The sequence below is a fragment of the Protopterus annectens genome, chromosome 10.part0 (assembly GCF_019279795.1).
Source record: "Protopterus annectens isolate FY-2018-M chromosome 10.part0, PAN1.0, whole genome shotgun sequence".
Taxonomy (NCBI): domain Eukaryota; kingdom Metazoa; phylum Chordata; order Ceratodontiformes; family Protopteridae; genus Protopterus; species Protopterus annectens.
The window spans coordinates 940,961,913-940,974,740 of record NC_056744.1 but is presented as its reverse complement, the minus strand read 5'-3'; the positions used below and the strand labels follow the sequence as shown (position 1 = coordinate 940,974,740).

General features: G+C 41.4%; 1 protein-coding gene across 1 annotated transcript in view; it reads left to right on the top strand.

Annotated features, from left to right (window-relative positions):
- The window catches only part of RTCA (RNA 3'-terminal phosphate cyclase), a 337,192-nt gene that overhangs the window by 287,584 nt on the left and 36,780 nt on the right, over window positions 1-12,828 (top strand). Inside the window, exon 8 of the mRNA XM_044085720.1 lies at window positions 4,778-4,836. Within this exon, the coding sequence (XP_043941655.1) occupies window positions 4,778-4,836 (59 nt within the window). The remainder of the gene's footprint in view (window positions 1-4,777; window positions 4,837-12,828) is intronic.

Below are 12,828 nucleotides of genomic sequence, written 5' to 3'. Positions count from 1 at the left end.
TATCGGGCAAAACAAGTATATTCTGAGTATCCTGTCCAGGGCTGCAGAATTCTGTTGCACACCCTTCCTAAGTTGCACCATTTATTTGATGTTCCACCCCTTCAAACATGTAGCCAAGAAAGCGGTTTCACTTCTTAAAAAAGAAAAAAGTCCAGGAAATCTGACCAGACAAGAAAGGATAAGGGTATTTACTTTTACGAGTACCAGGGACCATTGGACAATTCTAGATCTGAGTTAATTGGATTTGTCCTAAGGGAAAAATTACAGATTATTGCCGTGCAGTTGCCTGTTCTGTATTGTCAAGAGATTAGATATACTGTTGACCTCCAAGATGCTTGTTTGCTTATAAAAATTGAAAAGGAGTCCGTTTTTTTTTTTTTTTTTTCACTTCTAGGTAGGATCCCATCACTATTCCTTCTGGGCCATTCCATTCAGTCTCAGCTTAACCCCCAGTGGTGTTTACCATGTGCCTGGTGGTGGTAGTAGTTGGTTGTTGCTGCTGCTGTTGTGAACCAGAGGCTGAGTGGAGTTTTTCCCCCCTGCTTGGATGATGAGCTCCTGGCCATTCCAGTGATGGAAGTCCTAGTGTCCGCATAGGCTTCTATACTTTAGTCTTTCCATTCTTTAGGAATTTACAGTGAACATTGAAGTCATAATTGCAGCCACTGCAGATCCTGACTTTTATTGGTTGTCCTCTAGACACTCAGTCTTGTAAGCCTACCCGCCAAAAAGTCTGTCAGCTTCTTTAGTCCGCCTAGTTCAGTTTCAGCAGCTTTTTGCATCAGGATTTTGACTTAAGGCAGCTATAGTACATATTTTTTTCTTGCTAAATGTCTCATGAGTTTTGCAGTAGCTGCTCAAGACACAACGGCTAGGCTGTATTACCGTATGTCTCCTGAATAACATCCTGGGCAAATCTTCACACACAGCTGACCTAGACTTAGCCAAGGCCTTTGACACAATCCCCCACTCGAGCATCATTGGCAAACTCACCCAGCTGGGTATCAACCCATATATTGTCAGGTGGGTTGCAAATTGGCGCTCTGATAGAATTCATATGGTCAAAATAGGAGACTCCACTACCTGAAGCAGACCCATAACCAGTGGTGTTCCGCAGGGATTGGTTCTACTCCTATTGTTCTGAATTTACTTGTCCAAAATACAGGCTAAAACTAAAGGAGTGTGGCTGACAAAAGTTTGCTTATGACTGCAAACTGGGAGCGATCATTGAAACCCCTAGCATTGTCACTATCCTGCAAGGTCTTACACAGACTAATAACTGGTACCAAAGTCATGGTCTTAAACTTAATGCAAAAAATTGCATTATCATCTCCTTCGGCAAGGGTGATGTTCCTGCAAACTACCACACCAGTAGTAATACTTTAAGCATGCAGGCAGTGGTGAGATATCTGGGCATGCAGGTCAATGGCAACCTTCTCCAAAGTGGTAAGAAGGGCATTTTATATTGCTCGCCTTATAAGCAAGGGTATTGCCTCCAGAAAAAGATGTTATAACCCCCCTATACTCTTCCCTTATCAAGCCAGTAATAGAGTAGAACGCTGCCCTTGGTATGTTCTTTTCCAAACACCTGCAGCAATTGGAGAGACAGCAAAGGTTCCTTACAAAGAAAATTCATGGTCGTCAAGATCTGTCTTATGTGGACAGACTGAAATGATTGTCACTTTACTCTGTGTCATAGAAACTGCTCAGAGATGACATTTGCCTTGCATATAGAGCAATCTCTGACCCAGCTTTAATGGAAATGCTGCACATTCGCAACTCAAATGGCACACAGGTCATTTGCTGAAAGGACCTTAACCTGGTAAGTGACATCAGTGTAACTCACTGGAGAGACAGATTTTGTCTCGGAGGTGCCCCACTTTTGGAACATGCTTCCTATTCATGTTAAACAGAGCCTGTCCTTGGCCCTATTTGTGTAATTTGGATGATTGGATGGGTAACCGGAAATTCACCCTTGGGGTTCCACCTGTGTCCCTGTTGGACAGGGGCAGTAGGTGCTGATTTTAGTGTCTGCTTGAACCAGACACCCATGGTAACACAGGTAGAACTTGGCAAGGCTTGTAAGGGCCCTGGGGCCATTAGCCTTGTAACGTCTATGATCCTATGAACAGTCACAGTGCACAGGCCTTTTTCCAGGTCAAACAGATTTCCAAAACTTGCAAAGCTCATCTACATTAGTGGTTGCATTTTTTGCTGCTTGTCAGCATGTCTACACTAAAAATGAGTACATTCATCCTGTGAAATGTTTTAAACTTTATACGAAGAATTACTATGATTGTAAAAGTGTTGATGTTGTTTATTTTTGTTTTTGCCAAGCATGCCATGCCTATTATGTAGGCAAAACAAATAGGAGTTTTAAAGAAAGATTGTTAGAACATATAAGGGACATACGGAACCAGAAGCAATCAAATGCTCTAGCTAATCGTGTCCTGAATACAGACAGTAGTCATTGTTTTAAATTTTTAATTTTACAACAAATAGTAAGGACAAACAGAGGTGGTGATGTAGAAAACCACACTGAAGAATTAGAACAACAATGGTTCACTAAATTACAAGCAGATAGATATCCTGGTTTGAATGGCTGCACCTCATTAGTTCCTTACCTTAAGGCAAGGCGCCTTAAACACTAAATATGAGTTTTTTATATATTTTTTATTGTACTATTATGGTTATATGTGAACAAAATGTGTGTGTATATGTACATATATATATATATATATATATATATATATATATTTTTTTTTTTTTAATAACCATCAGGGATGACATTCCCCTTTTTTAAATATTATTGTGTGTAAATACACACCTTTCTATATATTTTATGCATTTTTCTTATGGATATCGATATATGTTCTTATGTTAGTGGAGTAATATCTCTTTAAATTGTGATGTCATACTAATTGTCCTAGTATTTAACCAAGCATCAGTTGTAGTGATGTGGTCTGATGAAGCAACATTAAGTTGTGAAAGCGCTTACCGTTTGTCTTCTGCAATAAAGTACAGTGACTGATTTCCAGTGTGTAACTTTGGTGCCTTAATTTACTTTTGCTGTTGTTGTGTGTTTTGGGCACCTCAGTGTACCTGCAGCCGTTTGGTTTTTGCATCTTCAGCATTTTTCTAACCTAACTGTGAGCCGCTCCTTTCAGCTTCCCTCCGTGCTAGTATCATGGATGCCTCAGCCCTTAAATGGGGGTATTGTCAAGGGCTTACTTGGTCCAAGTTATTTGATCTCAACTAGGGGTTGCCCATATCATCTACTGAAGATGAGGGTGATCCCTCCGAGTGCAGCTGCATCCATTCCAACATGTGTGGTATGGTACATAAATAGTGTAGTATTAGTTAAGAAGCCATGATAGTATTGGAATGGGCTATGTCAACCAGTCACTTTATTTGCCTATATTCATTGGTGGAGTAAACCACCTTGTGGACTGCTTCAGCTGTTTTTGTTGCAACACAAATGCTCCTTCAGCTTATCAGTGGCATTGAAGAGTTTGCATTGCTTTTGGAAGCCATGCTGTGACCTGTTTGTGTCCTTGGACAACACCAAATGCAGCAACTTCTACTCCCTGAGTTACCCTAAGGAGAAGAGGGCCAGGAATGTTTTCCAAAAATGGACCCAGGACTCCTTTATGATTTCCAATTATGTAGCTTTCTGAAGAAACTTGGGTATAGAACAGGTCAATAGCCTTTCTTTATCCCAGATTTGGTCTTAACAGATTTGGTTTCTTCAGCTACAAGTTGGATGTGATCTCAAGGTCTAGGACTTCCTTCCATGCTTTCATGGTGCTACCCAGCAGGATGTGCTTGAAACTGTCTTGAAAAATTGAAGAAGATGGACCAGACTGTCAGGTATGAAAGTTAATTTAATGTAATGGTAGGACATGCATGTTCATGGTCCATTTTGTTCAGTATAACCATCCTCTATCCACCAACCATGGACAGAGAAGGCTTAGAAGGGCTAGGCTGTATTACCATTTATTATTTTTGGATATTATTCTCTTGTGCTTTGCTTGAGAGTGGCACATTGGATATCTGAAATGTTAGTGTTGAGAGAAGCATTAGGAGTAAGGAGGAGGAGTTGGAGCCTGAAAAAGTTATGTGCCAAGCTGACAAAGACATGTGTTCTTAAGTCTTGAAGGTCTGATGTCCATACAGATCTGTCATTATGGCAAGTATATATCTTCTATTTCTTGTTTATCTTCCCGTTGTACTTTAGTGTATAGGGTAGAACAGGGAAGTTCAGTGACTGAGCAGGTCTTTGCTACTCTGGCACATGATGTTACAATATGTGCGACAGGTGGCATGTACAATGGTAAGTATAGGAGATGGATATTTCAGGGGCGGTGCCAAGACGGTTGTACTGAAAGCATAAGTAAAGATGCACTCTGCCAAAGGCATTCTCATACAGTTTGGTATGGAGTGTACATAACTTGTTACAGATACCTGCTCAGGACTGTTGCTTGAAGTGACTTAACACATGATATGCTGGTTCTTTTTTGTTTCCTAGATAATATTTTCTGTTTCCTGAATAAAATCTTGTCTGAAGGCACATTCTTTTGCAGTAGTGGTAGCCAGACAGTCTGCTGCAGGTGTTCATAAAAGAGGTTTGAAATATTGTCTAGAAAACAAAATAGATATCTTGGGTAGATTGTCAGCATTCCTAGTGTCTTCTTTTTTGTGTGGCTTTGTTGAAGATAGATTTTTCAGAAAAAGAACAAATCATTTATTATATGTTTTTATCCACTTTCCCTCCCAGAGTCGTTGCTGAGACTTCTACAGGTTGCATCTTTGCAGGATCTTCATTGGGCAAAAGGGGTAAGTTAGTTGAGCTTACAAAGCTAAAACGCAGATTTGATTTCACCTAGTGCTTTCATATTTGAAAAGGTGATGAAATGTTTAGAAAATACTTAGACAAGTCTCCATGAGCATATTGCCATACTTATTGAATAGTTATTTTGTATGCTGCATTTTGATTCAGTTGTATAACTTGTCTTAAAGCTTAAATACTTCAGTGCGAGATGCAAGCTTTTCATCAGCAGGGAAGAAAAAATGCTGTTAGTTGCATTCTGCTTAAAAAAAATAAGTTGCACTTGCAGTGACCTGTTATAATACTTTTTCTGTACATCTCTGCTTTTTGTCCTTGTTTTAGCCCAAAAAAATTTATCTATTTGCATTTTTTTAGTTTGTTCTGGGAGCTTGGTCTTGTAGCTTCATTTGCAGTTATGGGAACATTGTATATTACTGCAAGATTTTAGCATTGTTTATACATTATAATGCATTTATATTTCCATAAGTAGAATTACATGTAAACTGTCTTTTTTATTTTGAACCCAGTCTGGGGCCTCAGTCACAGTTGTCAGGTTTGATCCTCCTTTAGTCATTTATTACAGAGTCACTGGTAAAAATGCCAGGGTTATGTGATATAAAAAAATGAGACCACAATTAATCATTTCAAAACTTTTCCCACCTTTAATGTGAGCTGTAACCAGTACAATTCAATTGAAAAACAAACAAATCTGTTAGGGGAAAAAATATAAAACAAAAGATGTACAATAAGCTAGTTGTATAGGTGTGCACACCGTTAAACTAATAGTTAGTTGAAGCACATTGTGATTTAATTACAGTATTCAGTCTTGGGTAGGAGTCTTATCAGCATGGCACATCTTGACTTGGCAATATTTGCCCATTCTTCCTTGCAAAAGCACTCCAAATCTGTCATATTGCGAGGGCATCTCTTGTGCCCACCCTCTTCAGGTTACCCCACAGATTTTCTATTGGATTTAGGTCTGAGCAATGGCTGGGCCATTCCAAAACTTTCTTCTGGTGAAGCCATTCTTTTGTCGATTTGGATGTGTGCTTGGGGTCATTGTTGTGTTGAAAGGTGAAATTCCTCTTCATCTTCAGCTTTCTAGCAGATGCCTGAAGGTTTTGGGCCAAAAGTGACTGGTATTTGTAACTGTTCATAATTCCCTCCACCTTGATTAAAGCCCTGTTCCAGCTGAAGAAAAGCAAACCCAAAGCATGATACTGCCACCATCATGCTTCACCGTGGGGATGGTGTTCTTCTGGTGATGCAAAGTGTTGTTTTTGCCCCAAACGTACCTTTTGGAATTGTGGCCAAAAAGTTCAACCTTGGTTTCATCTGACCATAACACATTTTTCCACATGCTTTTGGGAGACTTGATGTATTGTTTTGTAAATGGGCCTGGACGTTTTTCTGTGTAAGAAAAGGCTTCCGTCTTGCAACCCTACCCCATAATCCTGACATTTGGAGAATATGGTAGGTAGTTGTCACATGTTGAACACAACCAGTACTTGCCAGAAATTCTTGCAGCTCCTTCAGTGTTGCTGTAGATGTTCATCGTGTTTCACTGTTGCAGTCATTACATTTGGGTAATCTGCTGGCAGGTTGCCGTCAGTCGGCCTGATTAACAAAGTATTGGGTCCTGCGTCAGTTGCTGTCCCTTCTTCCATGACGTCAGGTCATCAGGGGTATAAAACATGCAGCTGATGCCATTACATCAGTCTTTCTTGCTGCGCGGTGCCCGAAGCAGTAACAGTTCGCAAGTGCCGGTCGGCCAACTCCCGAAATTTTCATTTTCGAGTTTCAGAACTGAAGTCTTCAACTTAAAGCGAAGTACCCCATTGGGGAAACTTTTTCTTGCTCCTTACCGATGTCAGTAAAAGTTAATAATTGTATTACTTGTGGGAAGCAAATACCTCATAAGGATTTTCATTTGCACTGTATTTCTTGCCTAGGGCCTGACCACGACGTACCTTGCTGTCGGTTTTGTGCTTTATTTAATCAGTGCACTATCCGTCATCAGTACATTTTTGCTTCAGAATATTTCAGTTCTCGGTTCAATTATCCAGAAATGACGTCGGTTAGCCATCCAACTACCGGAATACCGAAAAATCGCAAAGAAAAAGACAGAGACAAGCCATTGAGGTCCAAAACTGCCGACGAAGCTTCTCCTAAGCCAGTCGCTAGTTCGGCGGAACTCAGTGAGGCGGGTTTTTTTTGCCCCTGATACCCGCTACTTCTGATTCGCAGGCCTCCACTGAGACCCATTTGGAGTCTGGTATGCCGCGAGATGCTTCACATATGGAACCCGCGGCTGTCTCTAACTTGGATAAGTCCAGAGCTGCTGAGCAGGCACCGGCTTCTGATGGTGTATTCAGGCCTGCAAACTTGCATATTAAATAGACTCCAACTTCAGTGCTAAGGCCTAAATCTCGATCTGTGTCTAAAAAACCGACGCCCATGCCACATGTTTAGGCCCCTATGCCTAAAAAACAAATGATCAAAATGGCTGAATATTTAATTACTCTAATCAGGGGTAGTCAACCCCCCTCCAAGAGGCCTAGGATTTAATTTGACTATGAATCTTCTGAACAGGACTCTGTTTCTTCTGATTCTTCTAATGATCTGGATTTGTCCATACCTACTTATGAGGACTTTGATGCAGAGGATTCCATTCCCTCTGTTTGTCCACCTGAGGATTTCTCTTTTGGGGAAGCTTTGTATACCTTAAGGGAACATTACCACTGGGAAAGTCAGGATTTCTCTGAATCCAAAAAGAGGCTTAGGGATTTCCTCCTTCTTCCTCAGCATAGGCCTTTGGCTATACCTCCTGTACTATATATTGTTGGTGTGTTTTCGGAATCCAGTATGGCCCCTGATTCCTTGCCTCTAGCCCCTAGCAAACCAGACAGGTACTACAGGGTTCCTGAGTCCCACAAATTCCTTTTCAAAAATCCTGTTGCGGACCCTGAAATTTCAGGGGCCCAAGAGCATTAAGGCTTCTACTGCTAAAAATCCTACCCCTTCTGATAGACACTCCAGGGTGCTGGATAGATGGGGTAAAAAGGTTTATACTTCTGTAACCTTAGCAAGCAGGGCTTTAAACTGTCAATTCCATATGCTAAAATATCAACAGCCTATCATGGGACTGCTTAAACAGAAAATGTTGATTTCTGACTGCATGGAGAATAAATATTTGCAGGATTTATTGCATTCAGCTGAACAAGTTGGCAAACATACTTTGCAAAGTGGTTTTGAATCCTTAGAGGCCTCTTGTAGGGCTGCTGTTACTGGGTCTGTGCTTAGAAGACATGCTTGGCTTAAGGAGCAATCTCTGCCTGATCATGTTAAAGCAAAACTTTTGGATGCTCATTTACAGTAGGACCGCTTATTTGGCAATAAGGCTGAAGAAGTTCTAAAAAAGGATGGAAGATAAAGCTAAATCTATGCAAACTGAAAGATTTCTTACAAGTGCAACCTCCTAGATTTAGTAGGAATTGGCCTACTAAGAACTGGTCCTTTCCAGCTCCTTCCAGAGCCACTATGGCCAAACCCAGACATTCCAAAACCACCAGGTTTCAGTCCCAAGGGACTTTCAGAACTAAGCAATGGGGTGCTTCCACATCCAAATCTGGAAACAACAAGGCACCACCCTATGGTAAACAGTCTCAATAACTTCCCTTTGAAATTACCAAGCACTTACCTCTTAGCCATCCCTTTGGGGGGGAAACTGACTCTTCATTCAAGAAACTGGCACTTATAACCCAGGGCAAATGGGTTTTAAATATAGTGTCCCAGGGATACAGATTTCATTTCCACACGCTGCCAACTCCAAACGGGTGGCCAGACCTGCCCCCAAATCAGTGGGAAGAGGCTCAGAAACAAGTACTTTCCCTCCTAAACATGGGGGCTATTCAACTAGTACCAGAATTGGAAAAGGGACAATGTTTCTATTCCAGACTTTTCCTGGTACCCAGAAAAGACAAATCATGGTGTCCAATTCTGGACCTGTCTACTCTAAACACCTTTCTGGACATCCAAAATTCAAGATGCTGACTCCTTCACCAGTTACTTCCAATGCTAGGCAAGGATGCCTGGTTGGCAACTCTCGACTTAAAAAAAGGCTTACCTGCATATCCCAATCAGGGAATCTTGCAGAAGATTCCTACACTTCAAAGCAGGCTGCATGCATTGTCAGTTCTCTGCACTGCCCTTTGGCTTGTCTACTGCGCCCAGGGTAAAAGTGCCTGGCTGCAGTAATTTTTTTTTTGCAGGCAAAGAAATATTCAAATATATCCATACCTGGACGATTGTCTAATTCAGGCAGAAAACCAGGCCATTCTTCTAAAACATCTGGCATTTGTAAAAAGACTTCTAACCTGTCTAGGGTACACCATAAACGAAAAGAAATCTCAACTGGTAGCCTCTCAAAAAAATTACATTCCTGGGTGCAAGCTTGAATACATTTGCCCAGATGGCTTTCCTTACGCCATAAAAGCAAATTCATTTGGTGACTTACTTCAAACAGGCAGCCACAAAAACCCTGCTATCTGGAAGGCAAATACTGCAAGCCTTGGGGTTCATGGCCTCGTGCATTCTTCTAATTCCGTATGCAAGACTGCATGTGAAGAAACTTCAGTGGTACCTAAAATGTTTAAGAAGTCAACATTGTCACAGCCTAGAAACAGTGATTCCTATCATATTTGCCTGCACCTAGAGTTCCCTATGATGGGCAGAGTCCTGCCACCAAAACAAGGGACTGCCATTCACACCACCCCCTGCCACCCAAACCCTAACTACAGACTCATCAGACTATGCATGGGGGGGGGGCTCATCTGGCAGGGAAGTGCATTCAGGGAAAATGGAGCCCAAATCAAACGCAACTTCATATCAATCAAAAAGAAATGCTAGCTGTACAGAATGCACTGACAGCCTTCAAGGACTACCTTCATCCAGAATAATTACTGATAAAGACGGACAACACCACTGTTATGTGGTACATAAACAAGCAGGGGGGTACACATTCCTAACCCCTCTGCAGACTAGCCATGCATTGTGGAACACGGCCTTGAGCTACCAAGTACAACTACAAGCTCAATTCCTGCCAGGAAAGCAGAATGTTCTGGCAGACGAACTAAGCCGAAATGTCATGGACCCTCATGAATGGAAACTGGAACCACGGATTTTCAACATGTTGACATGCAAATGGGGGAGCCCAGACATAGATCTTTTTGCCTCACCCCAAAACTACCCATTGGACAAATTTTGCACAAGAACTCATCACAAGAAAGCCTGGAAAGTGGATGCTCAAGTGGATGCTCTGTCCTTCAGCTGGAAAAACCTATCCGTCTATGCCTTTCCCCCTGTCTTTGCTTTACAAAGTTCTACTAAAAGTCAGACAGGACAAACCAAAAATTATTTTGATTGCTCCATACTGGGCTCTCCAACACTGGTACCCACTCCTGCGCAGTGTGTCACACATTTCTCCATAGTACCTGCCTCAGACACCTTCCTTACTGTCTCAGCAGGAGAACCAAATTCTGCACCCTCGGCTCCAAACTTTGAATCTTGCAGCTTGACTAATCACTTAAATTCACCCTTGGCATCCCTCAGCAAACCTGTGATGGATGTCATTTTGGAGGCGAGAAGACCTAGTACTAGAAAATCTTATGCTGACAAATGGAAAAGATTCTGTGCCTGGAATCAATCTCAAGGGATGAGCACAGCAGTGCCCAATTTACCTCCGATTTTGCAATACTTAACTGAGATGCTTCATAAGGGCCTGTCTTTTTCTTCCATAAAAATCTATGCCTCATGCCATTTCAGCTCATTACAACACAGACCCCCCCCCCCATCCTCTTCTAAAGCAGTATATCAGAGGGGCTAAAAACTTGAGACCACGCAGGAGAGCTCCAACCCCTGCCTGGGACCTTAACTTTGTATTGGAGAAACTTTCGAGCCAGCCGCAACCGCAGAATTAAAATTTCTTTCCTGAAAAACAGCCTTCATTTTAGCAATCACTTCAGCTAGAAGGATGTCTGAATTACAGGCCCTTACAGCTTTGGAGCCTTTCATCATCTTTCACTCGGACAGGGTGTCACTCAGGACCAATCCATCATTCATGCCCAAGATGCTATCCAGTGTGGCTCTTAATCATTCTATTCATTTGCCAACTTTCTTTCCCAATACACAGTTCAAGAGAGCGGATTCTGCATACATTGGATGTACACAGACAACTTAGATCCTACTTGGATAGGACTAAATCTCAAAGAAAATCTGAACAACTGGTAGCATTTGCTGCGGGGCAGAGGGGAAGGCTATTTCAAAGCAAGCCATTTCTAAATGGATAAGCCATTGTATTCATTTCTGTTATAAGCACCATGGAAAACCTATCCCACAGGGGATCAGATCTCGTATCTACTTCAGCAGCCTTTCTCAGAGGTGTTCCTACCAGGGATATTCTAGAAGCCGCTACCTGGAGTTCAGTTCATACTTTCACCAAGCATCATCACTTACCAATTTTCTCTAAATCCATAGCTGGCTTTGCCACTGCTGTTTTGCAGGGCCTTATAGCTGGTCCTAATGCTGTATAAATCCATCCTCCCAACCTTAGCTTTGGGAATATACCCAAATGTAATCACTGCAACAGTGAAACACGATGGGCATAGTACAGTTGTGTACACTTACCATAAATGTAGATGTTCGAGTGTATTCACTGTTGTGGTCCTGGTTACCCTCCCTCCAGACCCCTGTTTTTCTTTTACTATACCTTTTCTTTCTTTTATTATGCTTAAAAGCCTTTTTGGTGTATTATATATATATATATATATATATATATATATATATATATATATATATATATATCCCATTTGGGGGGCACCTGACATCTGGGGCAAGAAAAACTGATGTAATGGTGTCTGCTGCATGTTTTATACCCCTGACGTCATGGAAGAAGGGACAGCAACCGACGCAGGACCCAAGATTTTGTTAATCAGGCCGACTGAGGGCAACCTGCCAGCAGATTACCCAAATGTAATGACTGCAACAGTGAATACACTCTTAACATCTACATTTATGGTAAGTGTACACAACTGTACTGTCTCTTGGCAGCCTCCCTGACCAGTTTTCGTCTTGTCTTTTCATCAGTTTTGGAGGGACATCCAGTTCTTTGCAATGTCACTGTTGTCCCTTATTTTCTCCACTTTTTGATGACTATCTTCACTGTGTTCCATGGTATATCCAATGTGTTCCATGGTATATCCAATGCCATGGAAAATTTTTTGTACCCTTTTCCTAACTGATACCTTAAGCTGTCTGTGAACCATGGCTTTTGCTGTAGCAGGCAACTGAGTAAATGTCAGGAAAATCCTACTAGGACAGCTGAACTTTATTTGGGGTTAATCAGAGTCTCTTTATTTGATGGCAGGTGTCTACCCAAGAAGACTGAATGCTGTAATTAAATCAAAAGGTGCTTCACCAAAGTATTGGTTTAAGGGTGTGCACACTTATGCAACCAGCTTATTGTGCATTTTTTATTTTTTTTAATATATTTTTCCCCTAACTAGATTTGTTTGTTTTTCAATTGAATTGTACAGGTTATAGGTCAAATTAAAGTTGGGAAAGTTTTGAAATGATTTATTGTGGTCTCATTTTTTATATCACAAAAACATGGCATTTTAACAAGGGTGTGTACACTTTTTATATCCAGTGTGTATGTGTGTGTGTCTAAATAAAAATATATGGGTCTCCTTCTTTTTGTCTAAAACACAGATTGTTGAAAAACAGAAGGTCAAACCCACTTAAGTGAAAGTGCACTACATCGGAAGTGCACTTTCGCGAAAGACGATTCGCCGAAGCACATTACAGTGGGGATAAGGAAATGTATCCTTTTCCCCACTGTAGTACAAATCTCTGAGTTGGTATATTTAAGTAGGGGGTGCAAGGGGGCTTGCCCCCTGCAAAACGGTGTTTACAGTAGTCTATTTATTTTTGCCAATTCGATG